Source organism: Staurois parvus, unplaced genomic scaffold (genome assembly GCF_062004578.1).
Source record: "Staurois parvus isolate SC_StPar_1 unplaced genomic scaffold, SC_StPar_1.0 ptg000022l, whole genome shotgun sequence".
Classification (NCBI taxonomy): domain Eukaryota; kingdom Metazoa; phylum Chordata; class Amphibia; order Anura; family Ranidae; genus Staurois; species Staurois parvus.
Genome location: NW_028317818.1, coordinates 9,631,899 through 9,654,274, shown reverse-complemented (window position 1 = coordinate 9,654,274; position 22,376 = coordinate 9,631,899). Strand labels below are relative to the sequence as shown.

Here is a 22,376-nt window from a genome sequence, read left to right as displayed (position 1 = left end):
GATTGCGAGGCTTACGTAAAGACCTGCGCGGTCTGTCAAAGGAATAAGCCTTCCAGGAACAAGGCTTGGGGGCTCCTGCGACCCTTACCCATACCTAACAGACCGTGGGAAATGATTTCGATGGATTTCATTGTGGAACTTCCTCCATCTCAAGACCATACCACCATTTTCGTGATTGTGGACCGCCTATCCAAGATGGCCCACTTCTTGCCTCTCAAAAACACACCATCCGCTGCGGAGACGGCGCAAATCTTTGTGAGAGAGGTGGTGAGACTCCATGGAATTCCTAAGGATATAGTTTCGGATAGGGGTGCCCAGTTCACCTCCAAATTTTGGAAAGCACTATGCGAGACGTTGGAAATCAAGTTATCTCTCTCCTCGGCATATCACCCACAGACCAATGGACAGACCGAACGTACAAACCAGACCTTGGAACAATATCTCCGATGTTACACATCATTTCTCCAGGACGATTGGCTAACTCTTTTACCACTGGCCGAATTTGCTTACAACAATGCTAGCCACTCGACTACTCAGCAATCCCCATTTTTTGCCAATTACGGCTTCCACCCGACCTTTTTACCTGACACGATTCCTGAAAGTTCGGTGCCAGCTACACAGGACATGTTGCACTTCCTTTCTGCAAACAATAAGATCTTACAAGAAGCGATCCTGAAGGCCCAGGAGGGCAGTAAGAAAGCCTTTGACAAAAGGAGAAGAGGGGAGCTTATGTTACACCCAGGGGACAAGGTCTGGTTGGCCACGACAAACCTTAGGATGATATGTCCATCGCGGAAATTGGGACCGAGATTTATGGGCCCATTCCAGGTAAAGAGGAAGGTTAACGAAGTGGCGTACGAGCTCGTACTCCCGGAATCCTTTAGAATACACCCGGTATTTCATGTATCGCTGTTGAAACCTGCGGCACCGGACCCATTCCCGAACCGGAGATCTAGGCCTCCTGACGCCATAAACGTTGATGGGGAGGAGGAGTTCGAAATTGAGACTATTCTAGACTGTAGGAAGAGGGGGGGTCAGACTCAGTTTCTCATTAAGTGGAAAGGGTATGGTCCAGAGGAGAACTCATGGGAACCCTCCCAGAACATTCATGCCTCTAGATTGATTCGGGATTTTTTTGACAACCACCCACACAAGAGAGAACTGTTGGGCATCCGGCGGCTGCCCGTAGGGGGGGGGGCAATGTCAGGATCCGGGTGTTCTGCGGCATCGCGTCGGGCGGCGCATGCGCAGAACACCCACTCTCTCTACCCGGCGGGCGGTAGGACCTGGCCGCGCATGGCAGCGGCGGGGTTCGCGCATGCGCACTCGGGATCACGGACGCGCGCCTGGCACCAATGACAGCGGGAGGCGGGCTATTTAAACGCAGGAACAGGTATGTTAGTTGCCGTTTGGTCTTGTATCCTGTGTCCTGTATCCTGTTCCTGTGTTGCTGTATACTCCGTTGCCGACCTCTGCTTGTTCCTGATCCTGCTCTCTCCTGTTTGACCCCTGGCTTGCCTGACTACTCTTCTGTCTGATCCCTGGTACTGTATTTGCCCGCATCCTGCTGAACCTGGCTTGTGACCTGACCATTCTTAGCTCGCTCCTCTGTACCTCGCTGCCCGCATAATACCGACCGGCCTGTCTGACCACGCATACCGTATCCATCCACCCATCCATCCATCCGGTTTGGGTCAGACCTGTGTATCTGTCTGCCTCTTCCAAATAGATTCCGTTCCTGCACTCCCCTGTCAGTATTCTCTACCACCGCAGGACGCACTCGGGGGTCGCGACCTGGTTTCAGTCTGCACCAAGTCCATCCCCACCATCAGGGGCCCTGGTGAATAGCAGGCTGGGACTTAGACCCCGCGCCCTGGGAGCGTCCGTGCGGTGGGCTGCTAGAGACTCTGCCAGGCGGCTTAACAAACTGTTAGTAAACAAAACAGTCGTTGTCCTTGTCTGAGATCTTTGGAAATCACCGCTTGTCAGCGAGTAATTACCGGCCGGGACCCGGTGATTGATGGCCGCGAAACCCCCTACCCAGAAATGAAAAATCACAATATACACCCATGCCACCCTGTAGCAGTATTTCTGCTATAGGGCAGACAGGAAGCGGTTAAAGTGGCTTCATATCTGAATGCTGATGCACTTCTGTGAGATAAGAGGTCTGTGGGGGCCAAGCTGCACTTGGGAGTCACACCAAAATGGTCCAGGAACCTTTTCCAAAATCGCTCTGTGCTGAGCTGCATTGCGTAGGATGGTTGCCATTGAAAATGTGATTTTCCTTGTCATGTAACTGTGTGAGTCAAGTAAACAGAAGTTGCACTAGTGTTAACAGTGGCTTTGCCTTGTAGCTAAGATTTTTGCTGATAATTTCAGATCCATATTGAAAGAAAAGGCTTATAATTAGACCAGCATTTGATATATAAGGTTTTTTACCTTCGCACATTCTATGCATGAAGATAAAAAACCTTCAGTGTGCAGCTCAGCCCTCTTATATTCACATGAGCCCGATCCTGATCCAGTGAAAGGCACGAGAGCAGACGCTATCCCTGATCTCTGCCTCCTCATTGGCTGAGACACTGCAGCAGGAGCCATTGGCTTCTGCTGCTAATCAAAGCTAGTGAGGAAGGAGCGAAGGGTGTGGCCAAGCCATGCTTTCTGTGTCTCTGACACACAGAGGTGGTTCGGAAGCAAGCATACACGAGTGCCCCCAGAGCAAGCAGGTTGCTCATGGGGCACTCGGCAGGGAAAGAGGGAAAGAAGCTCATGCATCGGTGGGGGATGAAAGAAGAGGAAGATTTGGGCATGAGTGTTTAATTTTTATGCTTTAAAGCTACAAGAAAAACCAGGATTACAGACATCCATAAGCTGAGTCAGACAGTTAAAACCAAGGTCAAGTACAATTCAGGGATTTACAGTACGATAAGTATCCAGGGGCGCTGGAGGGGTTGGTATGTAAACTGGTAAGTTTGCACGATTCAAGACCTTTGAAAGAAAAAAAAAATCGAGATTCATGAGGGGTATATGCGGTGTTGGTGATTTTTAAATTGGAAATCCACCCAAAGGGGAAGTTCCACCACTCTTCCCTCTCTGAGATATTTGGGGGTTTTTTTTTGGGGGGGGGGGATGTCTGGTTTCAGGTAGCCTCTTTTTTATTTCAGCTCAGATACAAAGATCTCTCTCTCTATCTCTCTCTCTCTCTCATATACATACATACATACATACATACATACATACATACATACATATATATATATATATATATATATATATATATATATATATATATATATATATATATATATATATATATAATCTTTATCTACATGGAAGTGACTTTCTGGTTCGCTTGTTGGTCTCTCTGGTTGTGGAGAGGTTTATAGCAGTGTTCGGTTATGAAAAAAAAATATCCCAAGCTTTGAACTTCTCACGGAGTACTGTTCAATCCTTCATCCGAAAATGGAAAGAGTATGGCACAACTACAAACCTACCCAAAGATGGCCATTCACCTAAACTGATAGGCCGGGTAAGGAGAGCATTAATCAGAGAAGCAGCAGGGAAGCCCATGGTAACTCTGGAGGAGCTGCGGAGATCCACAGCTCAGGTGGGAGAATCTGTCCACAGGATAACTTAGTTATGCACTCCACAAATCTGGCCTTTATGGAAGAGTGCCAAGATGAAAGCCATTGTTGAAAGAAAGCCATAAGAAGTTCCATTTGCAGTTCGCAAGAAGCCATGTGGAAGAAGGTGTTGTGGTCAGATGAGACCAAAATCGATATTTTTGGCCTAAAAGCAAAACGCTCTGTGTGGTGGAAAACTAACACTGCACATCACCCTGAACACACCATCTCCGTCGTGAAACATGGAGGAGGCAGCATCATGTTGTGGGGATGCTTTATTTCAGCAGGGACAGGGAAGCTGCTCAGAGTTGATGGGAAGATGGATGGAGCCAAATACAGGGCAATCTTAGAAGACAACCTGTTAGAGTCTGCAAAAGATTTGAGACTGGGGCGAAGGTTCACCTTTCAGAAAGATAACGACCCTAAACCTACAGCTACAATGAAATGGTTTAGATCAAAGCATATTCATGTGTTAATTGTCCCAGTCAAAGTCCAGACCTAAATTCAATTGACAGTCTATGGCAAGACTTGAAAATTGCTGTTCACAGATACACTCCATCCAATCTGACAGAACTTGAGCTATTTTGCAAAGAAGAATAAGCAGAAATTTCACTCTTTGTGCAAAGCTGGTAGAGACAAAAATCTTGCAGGTGTAATTTCAGCGAAAGGTTGTTTTACAAAGTATTGGTCTATTACATAAAATCCCAATCAAATATATTTACGTTTTTGGTTGTAACCTAACAAAATGTGGAAAATTTCAAGGGGTATGATGCCTTTCAAGGCACTGTATCTCTTCTGTTCTGTTCTGAGACCCGATTAGATATGTTGTTCCCCATCCATATAGCCAATTATTTATACTTACCAGTGCATATAGATTTTTTTTTTTTTTTTTTTTTTTTTAGGTTTTTATCCAATTAATTGAAACAAAATGGGTGAGGTTGATAGGGTTTTAAATTAGAGCTATAGAGAGAACATTTTTTTATTTTTATTTTTTTTTAATAGAGTAAGGGAGGGTTATAACCTTTTTGTCAAACTTTCTTTTGCCATCTGTGTTCCATTGGGGAGGTATAACTTCACTTCCTGTCCCATAAGCAAAACAGGAAGTAAGAGGAAATCCCTACATATTATCCGCCTCCCGCCCACCATATAAGGAAATGATGGGCGCAAGGTGGTTCTCTCGTTCTGGGAGGATGTCATATGACGTCCTCCCATTCTAACCTCACGTGTGCGCGGCGATCGGTGGTGCACTGTGTCCCTGGGACACAGCAGATCACCGATCAATGGAAAGAGCTGAAGACGTTGACTCTGTCACAGCTGATCACATGTAAATAAGGAAATGCCAGTTATCAGGATTTCTCTCCTCACGAGCTGTCACGCTGGCAGCTCGTTTGGAGAGGAGAGCCTGTAATCGGCATTACTCAGAGGGGACATGTACACTGATCATCAGGGCACTGATGATCAGTGTGCCCTGATGAGCGTAGCCCCAGCAGTGCCACCTGTCAGTGCCCATCAATGCCACCTTCCAGTGTCCAATGCCACATATCAGTGCCTTTCAGTGCCACCTACCAGTGCCTCCTCATCAGTGCTACCTATCAGTGCAGCCTCATTAGCGCACATCAGTGAAGGAGAAAAATAATTTATTTACAAAAAGTACAACAGCGTTGAAAGCTGAAAATTGTCCTGGGCAGGAAGGGGATACAAGTACCCTGTAGGCAAGTTGTTAAAGGAATCTCTTGGGGACCCCCAGGCCACTAGAATGTTCCCATTGAAAGATTTCCCCTGTATTACTTTTCCAGGGACAATCCAAAAGTTAGAATTTTCTTTTGCTTTCACCTTGAATGGTTAACAGGACAAATAGATTGGGTGAATCCACTTAACAGGGACACAGCAATAAAAACTGCCAGGGGCTCTTATCCATGTCCACTCTGTCCAAAACTTAAAATAAAAAGAAATAAATCTGCCTTTAGTTATTTATCCGCTTCCCATCTGCCCACAGCCTATAAACGTCAGATGGGAAGCAGCATCGTTGGGGGTTAACGCACCAGTACGTCAGCTCCTGCGTGGCTCATAGTCTGCATGTGGGAGCCCAGTGATCTGTGTCTCACCTGGACACAGCGAATTACATTACTGCTGTGTCCAGGTGATTGCATGGTGTTTTACCATGCGATTGCTTTGTCTAGTCACAGCAATCACATGGTGAACATCAGTTCTCTCTGCCCTCACACAGATCGGCTATGAGGAAAGAGAGAACCATTGCTGAAGCCTGTGAGTCTACAGCAGCCTGTTGCCATCCTGATCGCTGGCATACCTCATGGCAGCCTCCTGATCGCTGCCATACCTCATGGCAGCCTCCTGATCGCTGCCATACCCCATGGAAGCGTCCTGATCATTGCCATACCCCATGCCAGCATCTGGCATATTAGGGTCTCAGCTGATCAATTTTCAAATATATATCTCATAGTTTGTAGACTAACTTTCACACAGACCAAATAATATACACTGTTTTGGGTTATTTTTACCCAAAAAATGTAGCAGAATGTTGTTGGTCAAAGGTTTTATGCAAAAAGATTTGCAAAATTTTAGAACATTCAATTTCATTTGTATAGCAAAAAATACAAAACCCAGTTGTGATTGAATACCACAACAAAGAGAGGTCTGTCTAAACAAAAAAAAAAAAAAAAGATTAATATTTTCATATGGGTATTGCATGACTAATTGTCACTCAAAGTGTGATAACACTGAAAGCTGAAAATTGGCCTGGATTGGAAGGAAGTGAAAATTAAAGTGGTTAATATTGATTTTATAGGTAATACCTAGAATGGAGTGTTCTTTCACCTAAACAAGACTTGCGTAGCCATAGCAGAGCCCTCAGTGGGATGGGTGACATAACTTGCTCTAGGGGTACTTGGCTCTTTATCAGAGTGTGATTGCACCAGTCCAAAATCCAGGACAGGTGTGCTACTTGATACTATTGTACTGGGTCAGGAAAGTACATGCTCCCTGAACATTTGGGCATAGTAAGGGTATCTGTATTCTAGGTGGGCCTTCTGCCCAGAGGAATTGTACAAACTCATGTTTGACTTTTTGAATTAGGAATTAGTCAGGACTGTCACTGGGAGGGTTTAGAAAAGGGACTGCAGTCAGGGGAGCATGTTTATTTTTAAAATGCAATTTCTTCCAATCATGTCGCATGTTGGAAAGCAGTTGGGGAAAATTCTACAGAAACGTATTAGCGTGTGGAAGGAAGATCCTCAAATACTTCAGTTTCTCAGTCGAATGGAAATTTTGTTTGCGGAATATATAGCCTGGCTGCAGAGATTGTAAGGTTCAATGCTTCAGATTTTGTGAGAATGAGGGACAGTTCTTTGATTAGATTGCATATGGGTATTTGTGGGTTGGTATAAAAAAAGAGCAGGTCGCTGGCATATGGACCTTATGTGATGTCTCTCTGCCCCGTACACCTTTATTGCCCAGGTTAAGTTTAACATGCCGTTGCAATGGCTCTAAGGTAAGCATATAAATCAGAATTGAGGGGGGCAACCCTGGCGGGTGGCATTCTCTTATTTTAAATTTGGTGGATAGTACTCTGTTGATTTTAACAGCCGCTGTTGGGTACTCATACAAAGTGTTGATCCATTTCATCATGTTTGTTCCGATTCCAATTTGTTGGAGAGTACACTTCATAAATCTCCAGTTAACACTGTCAAACATATTTTAGGCATCCATAGAGAGGAGACGTGCAGGGAGTTAAGTGGCGTTCTAGAAGTGAATGAGGTTAAGGGCTCTGGTAGTGTTGTCCATCGCTTCTCTGCCAGGTACAAAACAAGATTGATCCAAGTGAATGACTCTCTAGGCAGGGGAGAAGTCTTCATGTTATTACTTTTGTGAGCATCTTCAAACCAGTTTTGAAATGGGAAAGTGGTCTGTAGGTGGCACAGAGCACGGGGTCCTTATTAGGTATTGGGAATACTGATATGGGCAAAGGTGTCTTTTTGGAAGGGGATGGTTCTGCAGTATAGCGTTAAAGGCACATACAAATTTGGGGTCCCGAGGTTGCTGGAACATTTTATAATAATGTAAAGCCGCCGGGGCCTGTCTTTTTACCCAATGGCATGTCTTCTAGATCTCGGGCAAAAGTCCTCTTCGGAAATGGGTTTCAGTGCTGTTAATTTTGCACAGGATAATTTTGGAAGAGTGGAATCTGTGAGGTATTTCTGTATGAGGTGGTCCCTTTGGGCTAACGAAAAATGGGACAAAGGATTCCAGAGAGATTTGTATAGTGCAGAGTAAAAAAATCTTTATAACGGTTGGAAATGTCTGTAGATTTGGTAAGTTTGCAGCCTGTAGGAGAGACGGTAGAGGGAATGAAGAATTATGAGGAATGGAGTGGAGGGAGCATGTAAAAAGCCGGCCAGATTTGTAGTCAAATATCTAGGTTGGTGCCTGCTGTAAAGTAGTTTCATTTTGAATTGGCCTAATCCTGTAGAATGGCTAATCTTGCCACTACCTTCAACACCTGCGATTTTTGTGTGTTGTTTCTACTGAGTGGATGTGAGAGATTGAGGTCAGCTTTTCAAGATGTTCCTTTTTGTGTCTGGATCCTAGTTTTATTAGGGATGCCCAGATGAAGCATTCAAGTTCTTTCCAAATAGAGAGCTGCTTAATATCGGGGGGGAGTCATTCAATGCGAAGAAGGAAGAGAGCTCAGCCTGGAGCTCTGCCTGTGATTGCTTACTTTGTAGGACGCTCTTGTTGAGACACCAATGTTGTGTTGGGGGGGGGGGGGGGGGGGAATGTAGTGAGATGGGTAAGGTGGTGGGAGCATGATCAGATAAGATAGCAGGTTCAGCTGCAATCTCCAAGACTTTCTCAAGAAGTGCATGAGAAACAAGAAGTCTATCCTGGAGTAGGATTGGTGTACAGGGGAGTAGAAGGTGTAATCCTTCAAGATCTGGTGTTGATGTTGCCATACATCTGATCCTGGGTTTTTTTTTTTAATGAATTATTATCTGATAGCTCTGTGAATTTCCAGGAATATGTCGGTTAAAGGCTTTCTTTACTAATTTGTTTAGAGTTGCTAAAGGAAGCGCCCTAAGAAGTCTGTCTGCCAGGTTGTGAGAAATTTTTTTTTTTTCCCCTAAAATATTTCAATATTAAAAAAATAATCAGTGGTTCTGCTTGTTACTTGGACTTCTTTATTCCTTGTGGCAGTGATCTGCATGCCAATGTAGCCTGTGCGGTATGGTGTTAGTTGCTATATAGTTGGTATTGCCGCTGCTGGGACGGGACTTGCTGCATGATTGATATCAGCTCCTCCACTGTCTAGCTCAGCAATGGGCAAACTACGGCCCGGCGGACCTTTTAATCCGGCCCGTGGAGCGTGGCAAACATCGGCTGTCAGGATGTGTGTAGGCGGGGCAGCGTGAGGAACGTGAGGGGAGCTAGGCTCCTCTCACAGTCCGCCCTGATGACCGGAACGGCGCGGGAACACGGCGAGAGGAACGCGCGGAGCAAAGGTAAGTGAATTGACACAGGGGGGACTTGGCTTACTACATGGGGGGGAATAGTACTGTGGGGGATGAAATACTATATGAGGGATGAATTAATATGGGGGATGAATTACTATATGGGGGATGAATTACTATATGGGGGATGAATTACTATATGGGGGATGAATTACTATATGGGGGATGAATTACTATATGGAGGATGAATTACTATATGGGGGATTATGGGGGATGAATTACTATATGGGGGATGAATTACTATATGGGGGATGAATTACTATATGGGGGATTAATTACTATGCTTACTATGGGGGAATATTACTATACTTACTATGGATGACACATACACATCATTCATCTACTCTTGGTCTGGCCCCCGGGTCCAATATATGAACCCATTGCGGCCCTCAAGTCAAAAAGTTTGCCACCCCTGGTCTAGCTGTTACCGGGGGAGTTCTCCACAGACTTTGTAATCTTGATCAGTACCCACACTACTGTAGTTGCTTACTATAGAATTCCAGACATACTTTATGCAAGCCAGGAGGCAGCTTGGGATATCCATAAACAATAAAATAAAGTGCAGCGCTAAAAAACAGAATAAAATGACAGAATAAATGACAAACTAAAAAGTTCGATATAAAATTCGATAAAAAGTTCGATCAATAAATTCAAAATTGTAATTGGTCCGTGAATGTGGTGGACACAACTTAGAGTGATCCAGGAAAATGGCAGAAATGCGCACTCACCGACCGCACATAGGAAATGCGCATGTATATATCAAATCCCACAGCTGTCGTTATCCCCCAGGGAGAGGTGTCATCAATCGATCTGTTGGACTTGTAGAGCCTCCTTAAGATGGAGATAAGTCAGCCGGGCAGAAGGTCCCCTCCAGGAAAAAGGCTTCCCTCCTCTGGAAGTGGTATGCAGCTGTGTCTGCTAACCCCTCAATGAGGGGCAAAAAGTGGTAGAGTACCCATAGTGTAGTATATAAAGTATTTATTGGTAAAACAATACAGTAAAAACAGGTCAGTAATGGTGCTGGCAAAAGCCTGGAAAGCAGTGAATAGAAAGGTGTAACACTGACCTAGGTAAAGCTGGCCGCCAGACCTCCTGGTGGTCTGAGCGGCAGTGAGGCGTCACAGGCTGTCAGTTCCTCCTGAGGCCTTTCGTGCTAAGGCACATCATCAGAGGAGAACACTGACAGCTCCGTGACAGACGCCTGGTGTTCAAATAATGGAAAACGGGGAGTCGCGCATGCGCACTAGCTCGCCGCCATTTTCGAGAAGAACGGGCAACTGCGCATGCGCGCGCGGAAAAACGCCATTTTGTCGTGGATACACAGAACTGTCAGCCTGAGGCATATGATTCAATGCTGACAGAGCGCATTAAAGCGCATTTGAGCCAGAGAGAATGGCTTATGATCCCAGGGGAGGTAAAAATGATAACAACTAAGAATATCACTTAAGTGTATTAACTTCAGCCCTCCTCCCAAATAATTCAACACCAAAGCGGTGATTAATAAGGGAAATAGCAATAATATACCCACGGCGTAAAGAAGCGCTCCGAGTGCCAAGGTCTTCAATTGAGTATTTACATACAGTAAACGACAATAATAATAATAATACACATATAATAATGTGCAATTAGATAAACAGCCGTTACAAAGACGGGAATTGTTATTAATGTACAGAGTATCTCGCTACTGTTAAAATAGAGCAGAATTAACTGCATATAGAGACACCGCTTATTAACCACGGATGATAAAAAATAGCTGGGGTATGATAATGCACAGCTATCTAAGCGTATAAATAAACGCTTGAATACCACAAAGAGTGGTTGATAATCCCAGGGGAATAATCTTAATAATTATCTCAAGACCCCTAATCGGTGATGCCGCACCTAAAATTGGTGAGCTGGTGGGAGAAATGACACTGATTCATCCACGGCATGTACAGGTGCTCGAGGTGCAGTAATAGATAATTAAAAGAAATGTAAAAATGCATAAATGTCCGAAAGGGAATAAATCCTAATAAATGACCCTTGATATTAATACACTAAAAAATCCATAAATGAGGCATAGAATAGCATAAAAATAAATAATAGAATAGGATAGCTAAGAGTTCATAAAACCAGTATAAGAGCCCATATTCATCAGTCTAAATAATGTAATCGATAGTGTAATAGGAAAAATGCCAACCAGTCTAGTACTAAGGGGTGCTAATTATTAGCTATAAAGCAATTGACATCAATCTCGATATTGTGTCCCCTGGGGTGTAGGGTATCTAATTCATAGACCCATTTTGTTTCGGTTTGTGACACGGCTCTTGTTTTATTCTGACCTCTCCAGTGTGGTGATATTACTTCAATTCCCACAAATTTGAGAGAGGAGGGGTCACTGTTGTGGAATAGCCTATAATGATTTGAGAGTGAATGTTCTCTGTAGCTTTTCTTAATATTGGCTACATGTTCCCTCAAACGGTCACGTAGACGTCTAGTCGTCCGCCCCACGTACTGTTTTTGGCATGGGCATTGGAGAAGATACACCACAAATTTACTGTTGCATGAGATAAACTGATTAATAGTGTAATTTTTCCTGGTTATGAAAGATTCAAAGTTATTGATTCTGCATTTCCTAATACCATTATATTTACAAATAATACACTTATTACAAGGGTAAAACCCTTTCAATTCATCAAAAAATGTGGTGCCAGACGGGGGGTTAATTACGTTAGGAGCTATTTGATGCCTAATTGTTGTCGCTCTCCGGAAAATAATTTCTGGTTTGTCAGGCAAGATTTTAGACAGTATAGGGTCCAATTTCAGTAAATTCCAATTCTTCTTTATAATTCCTCCAATCTGTCTAAACTGTGTAGAAAATGTCGTGACAAAGGGGCAGACCCTTGATTCTGTTGGTCTGGGTTTATTAGATAGCATAGCGTTCCTGTCATATTGGGCAATCATCTGTATAGTGTTATCCAGAATATCCTCCTTATAGCCCTTTTCCAGGAACCTTTTCTTCAATATCATGGCTTGGTCAAAGTAAGTGTCCATGTCTGTACAGTTGCGTCGAATACGCATAAACTGACCTTTCGGAATGTTGTTCAACCAGTAAGGATGGTGACAGCTGCTGGTTGGAATGTAACTATTCCTATCTGTACTCTTGAAAAATGATTTCGTTACAATTTTGCCATTAAAATTGATAAGTGTAAGATCTAAAAAGTTAATTTCAGACTGACTGTATGTAAACGTAAGACTGATATTGAGCTTATTATTGTTAAGACTAGTAAAAAAGTTAATCAGGGATTCCTTCTCTCCGTTCCAAAGGAGAATGATGTCATCAATGTACCTCTTATACATAACTAATTCCGGCCAGTCTCTAGCATAAATAAGATCTTCCTCCCATCGCGACATAAAAAGGTTTGCCAGACTGGGGGCAAACCTGGCCCCCATAGCAACACCTTTAATCTGCAAGTAATACGACTGGTCAAACCAGAAGTAGTTGTGAACCATTGCAAACTCAAGTAGCTCCAAGATAAACTGTTTTTGTACCATGGGCAAAGTACTGGAGTTAGTGAGGTAAAAATCAACAGCCTCCATACCATCAGCATGGTTGATGTTAGTATAGAGAGAGGCTACGTCAGCAGTAACCAGGTAAGTGTTAGGAGATATATTGAGAGTGCTACATATATTTAGCACTTGTTTTGTGTCCCGGAGGTAGGATGGGGTCTGTGCCACCAATGGCTGGAGATAATAATCTATATATTCGCCTATCTTGGAGCTGAGGGATCCTATCCCACTAATAATCGGACGACCCGGTGGGTGGACCGGGTCCTTGTGTATTTTGGGCAAGATGTATAGTATAGGCAATTTAGGTGTTATAGGGCACAGAAAAGCTTTCTCTTTCTTGTTTAATATGTTCAGATCAAAACCTTTAGTAATGATCTTCTTCAGCTCTTTCTTATACCCTAACATTGGGTCACGCGGTAGAGGTCTATATGTGGTGTCATCACTAAGGATGTTGTTAACCTCAGTGATATATTGGGCCTTGTTGAGAACCACCACACCCCCTCCTTTATCCGCTGGTCTAACAACAAGGTCCTTTCTTTCGAGTAAAGATTTAATTGCCACATTATCACATTCTCCTTTGTATGAATCCCTAACATGGATATTTCTGAGATCTTTTATGACCTTATCCTTAAAGAGATTAACACAAGAATGTATTTGAGGTGGTGGATTATAGGTAGATGCATTCCTTAGGCTTGAATGCACAAAGCCATCAGAACCATCCGAAATAGCGTTACTTATAATCGGATTATTGATAAAATATCGTTTCAAAGACAGCTGTCTGGCAAATTTATGCACATCAATGTATGTATTAAATTTATTCAATTTTTTGGCAGGTGCATATTTGAGTCCTTTATCAAGAAGGCGGAGTTCATTATCAGTTAAATGTGTATCACTCAGATTGAAGATACCCTTGCCTACTACATTTTCCTCTTTTTTGGGGTGTCTGTTCGCCCTTCTTCCCCCTCTCTTGCCTCTCCCGTACCTCTCCTTTTTCTCGAATAGCCCTCCTCTAAAAAAGGCTGTTTGGGATATTGAGGTTGGTATGAGTTTTTGGGGGGAGGATTTTGAGGATCCTTGTGATAATTCTGATAATTGCCATGAGTGTTAGTTTGTTTCCTTTTATGTGGAGGGTTTTTTGGGGGAGGATGTTTATTTCCCTTATTATCTTTGAATTTCCGTGGGGTTGGGTTAGTAGAATTATAGTACTGGTTGGGTCGGTCAGAGTTATTAAATTGGGTATTATATTGGGTAGATGACTGATTAGTACTTCTTGGGGGGGTGTAGTAATTAGTGGGGATATTATCCCTTGGATGATTAGCATAGGCGTTTGGATGCCTATATAATTCTCTAGAGCCAATATTATTGTCCCATAGAGGTTGGGATCTATTAGAATATTGCTCCTTATTATGCACGTAGGAGGGCTTGGAATTAGGTTTTTTGAAATTATTATTGACAGCATTAGCAATAGGGTTTTTTTGCAAAGCAGAGTCTTTCTGTTTCTGCCAGTCAAAAACCTCTTGGTCTGAATAATCATTAAAATCCCTACGGAACTTTTTCTTTTTCTTTATCCTTTGTTCCTTTTCTATCCCTTCCAAATGTATTTTTGGGATATCCATGCCTATCTTTCATATTCAAACTTTTTGAAGAGTTCAATGTGAGTGATAGCAGGAGCTTGACATCCATGCATACACAGAATCTGATAAAGGATGGTGTCAAAAAATTGCTTTCATTCACTATACTTTACAAGGCTGTGGGCAGAGAACAGGAACAAGAAGCAGCAATGTCATGTGACATGCTGCTGCTTAGTCACACCCACCATCCCAGGTCATGCAGAGCATTGTAGAGCTGGTGGTCACGTAACCTGGCCAAATTTATTTTAAAGGATATTTCACGCTTTTTTGCTTTTTATTGATGTCTTAATAGTGTTTTTTGTGCCCAGCCCAAAACTATGGAGAGAGCATTAGGGTTTAGCAACAATTTAATTATGCTGGTAAGGTTGCTAGTACAGGTATCCTTGCCTATTCCATAAACCAGCAAAAAATCTTTTGTAAGTCTTTGTGGGATTAAAGCAAATGTAGTCTGTGCAGTGTGATTCCATTATGCTTATAAGGTCAAATTCTTCAGTTCTACACCTTACTAATTGCACTCCACCACTTTGCAGGGCACAAACTCACCATAATAGCTGGACCTATAAGACCATTCATATTTGGTGTCAACACAAATGAAATGCATTTGTCGATATCCTAATTATACAGGGACAAGAGCGAACAAGCCCAATATATAACTTGATTTAAAAAAAAAAAAGAAAACTAAAAAAAAATCCCACCACATTTTTCTGCCTCATATACTGACCAGCATAACTTTCTGCTTTCCTATCCCAGCAGACTTCTGGTATATGGGACTACTGTGTCCCTTTCCTTTTGGCTTTCAACTTTGTCTGGGTCTTAGACGGGGAGTGTCTCTTTGTGCCTTATGTTTGATCATTCACCCTTATTTGCTGCTGACAGAAGTAATGTAAAGCCTTGTATAAATGTAAAGCATACAGGGACATAAGTCAGCAGTGAATATAACTCCCAAAAACATATATGATGACTAGGTCATAATTAAAGGATAGGGAGGGATATTGAGACTAGATCATAGTTGGGCTTAAGATGATTCTTCTGGCGGACTTCTGAACCTATGGAGTCAAATCAGAGTCTTCAGTTTTTAAGTGTGCTATTATTTAGAACTGCATATTTATGTGCAGCCATTCCTGCAGTACACAGAGGCAAAGCCTTGCTCTCCTACTCCACAACTGTGATTAAAAGTGGCTCCTGAGTTAGCATGGCTTTAGCTCTGTCTGCCTCTGGGGAGTAGATGTGTGTAAGCGTGTAAATCTAAATGAGGTGTAGACAAACTGGACACTGTAGGTCCCAGCAGGCGCCTGCATACCTGACGTCAGCCAGTGTAGCCAAGGCCCAGTTAGATGAGGAAGAAGAGATATATTTTTAAAAACCAGTATGAATAAAACGTAGAATTATGTTTAAGTGGGATAGGTACCCTCCAGCCTGTTTGGAAAGTCTATGAAGGAATCAGACTTAGAGGTTAGTGGGAGTGCTATTTGATTTGTTGATTATGTGGTTATAAAGTGAGATAGGGGTTGTGCCTTTCTGGTGCTGGGCTGCAATTTAAAGAATGTGAGTAAAGAACTTTGTCTAGAGTTGGGGTTGTGATAAGAAATAAAGCAATTAATTGCAGCCCCGGACTGAATGAGACTATTATGCCTGAATCAGAGCTTCGTTCGACGGTGACCAGCATCTTTAACCGTTACCTAGACCGCCTGCTGGACACAGAAATAACTTATTGACAGAGTGCACAGAACCCTAGGCCTGCAATCCACTACATCTGACAGACCGGTCACTTAAACCGCTTCTGGATGAACTTGGCAAGAAACGTCTTACATGCAAGTGGGGGCATCAGTTTCATCTAATTTCCCATAAGGGGTCTGATGCCTTCCCCCTTAGTCACCCATTGGAGCTCCTGGACCTGTTTGTTTTGACAGAAATGGATCCGATCCCTGTGCTCAGTTGGCTCACAGTAAGCCTTTTCCAGGACCCACGGTGCCTGGCTCTTCTGGGCAGGCCACAAAGAAACCAGAATGGCCATCGCTCCCAAAGAGGTTCTTCCCAGGCCTGACCAGCTGCGGATCCCTGATGTTTATTGCTGGATGAAGAGGCTGTTAGTCAAGTTGGCCTAAGTGGTCTATGGAGCTACTCTGGAGTCTGTACACTTAGTAAGATTTTTTTTTTTTTTCTTACTTTCCTTTTTCATATTGGCAGTATGGCTGCTATGTTCCCCTCCTGGAACGTCAAGTGGTTGAATTCCTTAGAGAAGCATACCAGCTCTCTAGCAGAGCACTGGAGCTTTAAGGTACATATTGCTTTCCTCCAAGAGACTCCTTTTTAGGGCAGACAAAGATCCCAAAACTCTCTAATATTTTCCAACTGCATACCATAGCCCTTCCTCATCCCCTAAATCTAAAGGAGCAAGTATCCTAATCTCTAAACCCCTCCCCTGGCAACTCCTTGATGAATATCAGGATCAGGAGGGCAGGTTCTTGCTTTTGAAGGGCAAAATATATATTCCAATACATTTACTCTTGCAAACCTGTACCTCCCCAATACCAATCAACCTCCAGCTCTTGAGGGCCTTCCTGACCTTCCTAGATTCCATCCTTGTGGGTACCCTCATTCTGGGAAGGGACTTTAATTTTACTATGGATCCTCACAGAGACTCGTCCACAAACTTGTCCTTACCACCCAGGGGCTTCATCTTAAGGACCTTTTGCATGCCCACCAACTGGTCGCTATCCGGAGAATTTTTCATCCATAATAGTGCGATTACACCTTTTACTCTTCCTCTTCCTCTCATGGCTCTTACTCCAGAATTGACTTTTTTCTTTTGAAACCTGTTGATCCCCATAGCCTCTAAAACAGATATTGGTCAAGTTACACTCTGACCATGCTATCTTTCTGGAGCTTGTTCTATCAAACTCGTCCCCCAAAATGCCAAAGTGGCAGCTCAACGAGGCACTCCGTAAGGATCCAGATGTAGCTGCAGACGTTCTCAGACCACTTAATTCTTATTTTGCTACCAATGATGGGTCCGTTACTAACCCGCTCTCCGTATGGTCGGCTCATAAGTACTATATTAGGGGGATTTCAATAAAACATGGCCATGCAGCCAAACAGGGAATTAAATCACTTTCTGACATGTTGGCGAGACTCCATAATCTGGAATGCCAGCATAAAGCTCAGCCTGACCGGGCAACCGTGGTGGAACAGGCTCAACTTCATGATACCATTAGGGAAAGTTCCTTCTACAAAGCAAAGCCTGTGTTGCTAAAAGCTTGTCCCTCTTTTTAGCAATATGGCGAAAAATGTGGCCGTATCTTAGCAAATGCTTTGCACAGCAAGCGATCCTAATATTACATCCCTGCTTTGCTTACCCTATTGGGATCTAAGCTCTGGCGGGAGCTTTCCACGATTTTTATTCTCAACTCTATAACTTGCTCCCACCTTTGGCTCTCAGCCTGCTTCCCCTTCAGCTATCCTCGACTATGTCCGGAAAATTAAAACAATACCATCCGGACATTGAAAGTTATAGAGACCACGAAGAGCTCCCATATCCCCCTTCTACTTTTGTCCACTGATGCCGAAAAGGCATTTGATAGGTTAGACTGGATATTCCTTCAAGAAACACTCCATTCAGTAGGGATGCCAAAGTCTGTCTTGACATCTGGTTTATACACCTTTCCTGTGGCTACGGTACTGGTGAATGGATTTTATTCCAACCCGTTCTCTTATCTCTAATGGTACTAGAGAGGGATGCCCCCATTTGCCCTTGCTGTTTTCTCTCTCTCGCTCTCTCTAGAACCTTTTTTCCAACACATCATAGGCAATTCCAATATTGAAGGCATTTAGGCAGGCAAACCCCAGCGCAAAGTGGCAGCATATGATGACCTTTTTGTTCTCTGATTGACCCTCTTACTTCTTTACCATCATTGTAGTTGGAACTAAAAAGGTATGGCTTCCTATCCAGGTTTAAGGTCAACCTCCAAAAATCAGAGGCTCTGAACATTTTTTCCCCATTCAAATGGACTACTCGATGGATCCTTTACTAGAATGTCCGTGACCCATTTTTACTTTTGACCTTTTCTGACTACACAAACTGCTGACCTAAGGAAATGGGACTTCCTTGCCCTCTCTTGGTTTTGCTGCTGTAACATGCTCAATATAAACATAATGCCCAGTTTTTTTTATCTTTTACAAGCTCTACCTGTTAAAATCCCCCAGACCTTTTTTGTAATGCAGTAAATTCAATATTTATCAAGATGGTCTCGCAGGGCAAACATCCACACCTTGGCAGGGTGTTGCTATTGACGCTGAAGCTTAGAGGCGTTCTAGGCTCTCCTGACCCTGCTGTATATTACACAGCGAAACATGTGACCCGGGTTGTTGATTGGTGCCGCCATGGCGATTTGAAACTTTGGGTGGCATTGGAACAAGAAGCAGCTTGCACACCATTGGCCGGTCTGCCTTGGGCAGGAAAATCCCAGATAGCCCATATAGCTACCAACCTGCTAATTGGACCCACTCTTGCAGAAATGGACAGTTTTTTTTTTTTTTTTCTTCGGCTGTCTTCCTTATCTAATTTTCCTTCACCTATGACTGATTGTCAGCCATCCTGGGTTTACGCCAGGTCTAACGGACCCAACCTACCTATTGCAGGCCTCGCAGCGCAGGGGATATTACGAGCCTCTCACTTTCTGCAGCCTAGTGGTTAGATCCCTACGAAGACTATACTAACTAGCCAAACACGTCTTCCAATAGATTTATGGTGAGTCGCCCTCTTTCACATTTCCTAGGTTCCCTTCCCAAACCTGTTCTTCCTCAGGTGGCACCATGCCTTTGAGGAGCTCTGCCTGGGTGACAGCTTGATTGGCAGGTCACTGTCTACCTCTTCCAAAACCCTTCTGAACCTTCATGCTATTGTAGACCCACCTCTCCTAGCGTGGCGGGAGATAGACCTGTGTGTCACCTTCACTGTATCCCAAAGGGAGTGCATTCTTTTCTTTGCGCAGAAGTCTCACTCTGTAGCAAGTACCAAGAAACCACCTACAAAATAATCACGCATTGGTACAGATCCCCGTTGATTCTAGCAAAGCGTTTCCTCAACCAATCTGATTGTTGTTGCCGCTGTGAGCAACATCCAGGCACCGTATAACATATCTTTTGGGAATGTCCCTAGCTTCAAACCTTTTGGCAGTCAGTGCTTCAACTTATTCACAGATATTTATCTGCGGGATGATCCGGCTGCAGTTCTGCTTAACCTTACCTTTCCTCCCAGCTTCACCTCTCCTCTCCCTCCCACTTTTATTTGTTCTCCCACTTTTTCCTTTTTTTTTCTTTTCATACTTATCTCTTAAAAAAAAAAAAAAAAAAATTGGTATTCTCAGACCCTAGTTGGACACCCCACATAAGACTTCCCCTCATATACCAGTAGCTCTTTGTGGATACCAGAGGGACCCTTCTCTAAAGACAGTTTGGCATTCGTATGGCCAGTCCCGGGGGATTCCCAAACCTTATTACATTTGTAATATGGCTTTCTGCCTCCTTATGGCTGTATCCTTCTACCTTTTTGCTTTAGGCGGCCTTACTATCTGTACATTGTACCTGTACCCTGACTGTACATACGCTACCATATACTGCCTGTATATTATGTGTAGTTGCCATTTTATTGTATCTGTTGCTTACCATTAAATAAAGAATTTAAAAAGCAATTTCTGTATATTGGAGAAGGCTAGTTGGTACTGGGTAGTGATCTGTAGGGTAAAATATATAATTTTTTAGTTTCTTTATCTTTAAATGCGAGCATCATGTGTTAAACTGAAAGAGTAAGTTGCCAGGATGGAATTTGTAGACCTCTGTCATACAAAAAACAATTTTCCAATACCCAGGACAATGGCAGTCTTGTGTCTAATCTGGCTTCCCTACTAGGTGATGATTGCAAGAACCCCTTTGAAACTTGACTGCCACCTTGTTTATCCCCTTATGTTGACAGGGATCTCGATTTTGACGGAGATAAACTCCTAATTCTGATTCCTCTTCCCCATCTGAGTCTGCGATACCCAAAGGGCATTATGACTTCTAGTGTGACTATTTTGAACCACCCAAAAATGTAGTAGGCATATTTTGTACATTTCTTCCCGGTTACTGCTCATTCTTCCTAAATACTTTCTGCTAAGGAACACCTTGGGCTTTTTTACATCAACATTCTGCCTGTCAGCAATGCGCTACTGCCACCTGGTCTTCAGTTGACAGTTGTTTAAGTTCCTTTTGTGGCTGCTTTGACCAAGGCTTCCTTCAGCTGAAAGGTCTTCCAAGCTGCTGCATGATCAGCTGGAACTAAACCTACTGGACAGCTGGTCGTGAGATGTGAATGATCACACTCTTCCTTATCACTGCTTTTGGACATCTAAGAGAACGTGGAGAAGAAAAGGTGTGTTTTTTTGTTTTTTTTTTTTTCTTTTTTTCAGTCATGCATTGAGAGCCCTGTTATATAGTTAGTCTGGCTGAGAAGAGACAAAAGTCCATCCAGTTCAACCATTTAAAAAAAAGTTATAATCCTATACCAACAGTTGATCCAGAGGAAGGCAAAAATAACCAGCAAAGCATGATCCAATCTGCTCCTGCAGGGAGAAAAAATTCCTTCCTGATCCCCCGAGAGGCAATCTGATATTCCCTGGATCAACTTTACCTATAAAAGTGTAAAGGTGTGACTACTACTGGAACTGGCTGTTTAGGACAGTATAGCTAAGAAAAGGAATTTCCTTAATTGTCACACTATCTATATTTACTATATACACACACATCCATATATACATAAAATACATAAAAAATGCAATTCATTACAAAGGATACCCAAACCCCTACGGGCTTTGTCTAAATAAAATCTTGGAAGGAGCTCTCAAATAGGGATGGGCCGCTTCGTTTACGGACAGCTTTTACAACTAGCTGTAGCTGGTTACAGAGAAGACTACATAATATTGATTTTCAGTATTTCATATTTACCTAACTTTTTTTTCTTCTGAAATCCTGACAATAGGAAAAAAAAAATCTATACTAAGCCACTATTTTCCCTTTTATATGTAAACAGCTTTTGTCCTGTATTCTCCAGCGTCCAGTAGACATATGTTGATTACATGCTTTTTTTTTTTTTTTATATATGTTGTGTACAGTGGCTGTTAGATTAGACTGAGACAGCAAAGTGAAGAATCATAAAACAAAAGTAATATAAATGAGATGATATGGAAAAAGGAAGACTAGATTGTATGTAATTTTTTTTTTTTTTTTTTCTCCCCCCCTCCCAAGGCGGTGTATATGATGCCCACAGAAGGGGATGACTCATCGAAGAGTGTTCCCCTTGCTTTGCAGCGAGTATTCTATGAATTACAGCACAGTGACAAGCCCGTGGGAACTAAGAAGTTAACAAAATCATTTGGGTAAGTCTAAAAGCCTTAAAGAAAAAAAAAATTCTTCTGCATTAAAGCAGCTGTAACTTGCACCATAATGCTGTGTCAGCTCTGCTTCCAATGTCTTGGCCTGCATATTGCCATATTATATTTCGGTGTTCGTATATATGGTGGAATAGTACATCTATACATCTAATTGAAACAAAAGTTCTCCCTCAGCCCTGAAACACTCAGTATATATGTTCCCATCCCACCCTATCTATGCGCAAATCCAGAGAAACCGTAACATGCATATTTCAGCATGCCTTTTAGGGCTAATGTGTATGTACTGGTATATAATGGATACATTTTTATTTCTGGGATTGTTTTAATAAAATGTAATGTTATTGTAGGGTTTCTATGCTAGGCTTTCTTTGAAAATTATCTCTAACAAAAGTGGAGGTTTGTGGTTCTTTTTTGATTTTCCAAGTTTTTCAAAATACTTTAACTTTATAGTAGTTTATATCCCTTTCTAGACTCATAGACACAGCGGATATAATAAAAAATACAATTTAAATTTATAATGTAGAAGTCCAAGAAAGTCCCAGATTAAAGTCCAGTGTCCCAAAAAAAATGACAAAATGAAAAAAATATATATATATAAAACAGTGTCATAAATTTTCCAGT

At 42.7% G+C, this 22,376-nt stretch overlaps 1 protein-coding gene across 4 annotated transcripts in view; it reads left to right on the top strand.

The window, feature by feature from the left end:
• USP7 (ubiquitin specific peptidase 7) overlaps nucleotides 1-22,376 on the top strand; it is a 264,238-nt gene that overhangs the window by 57,427 nt on the left and 184,435 nt on the right. For all 4 annotated transcript variants that reach the window (XM_089692216.1, XM_089692212.1, XM_089692209.1 and 1 more), the window contains exon 7: nucleotides 21,610-21,740. In XM_089692216.1, coding sequence (XP_089548342.1) covers nucleotides 21,610-21,740 — 131 coding nt within the window. The remainder of the gene's footprint in view (nucleotides 1-21,609; nucleotides 21,741-22,376) is intronic.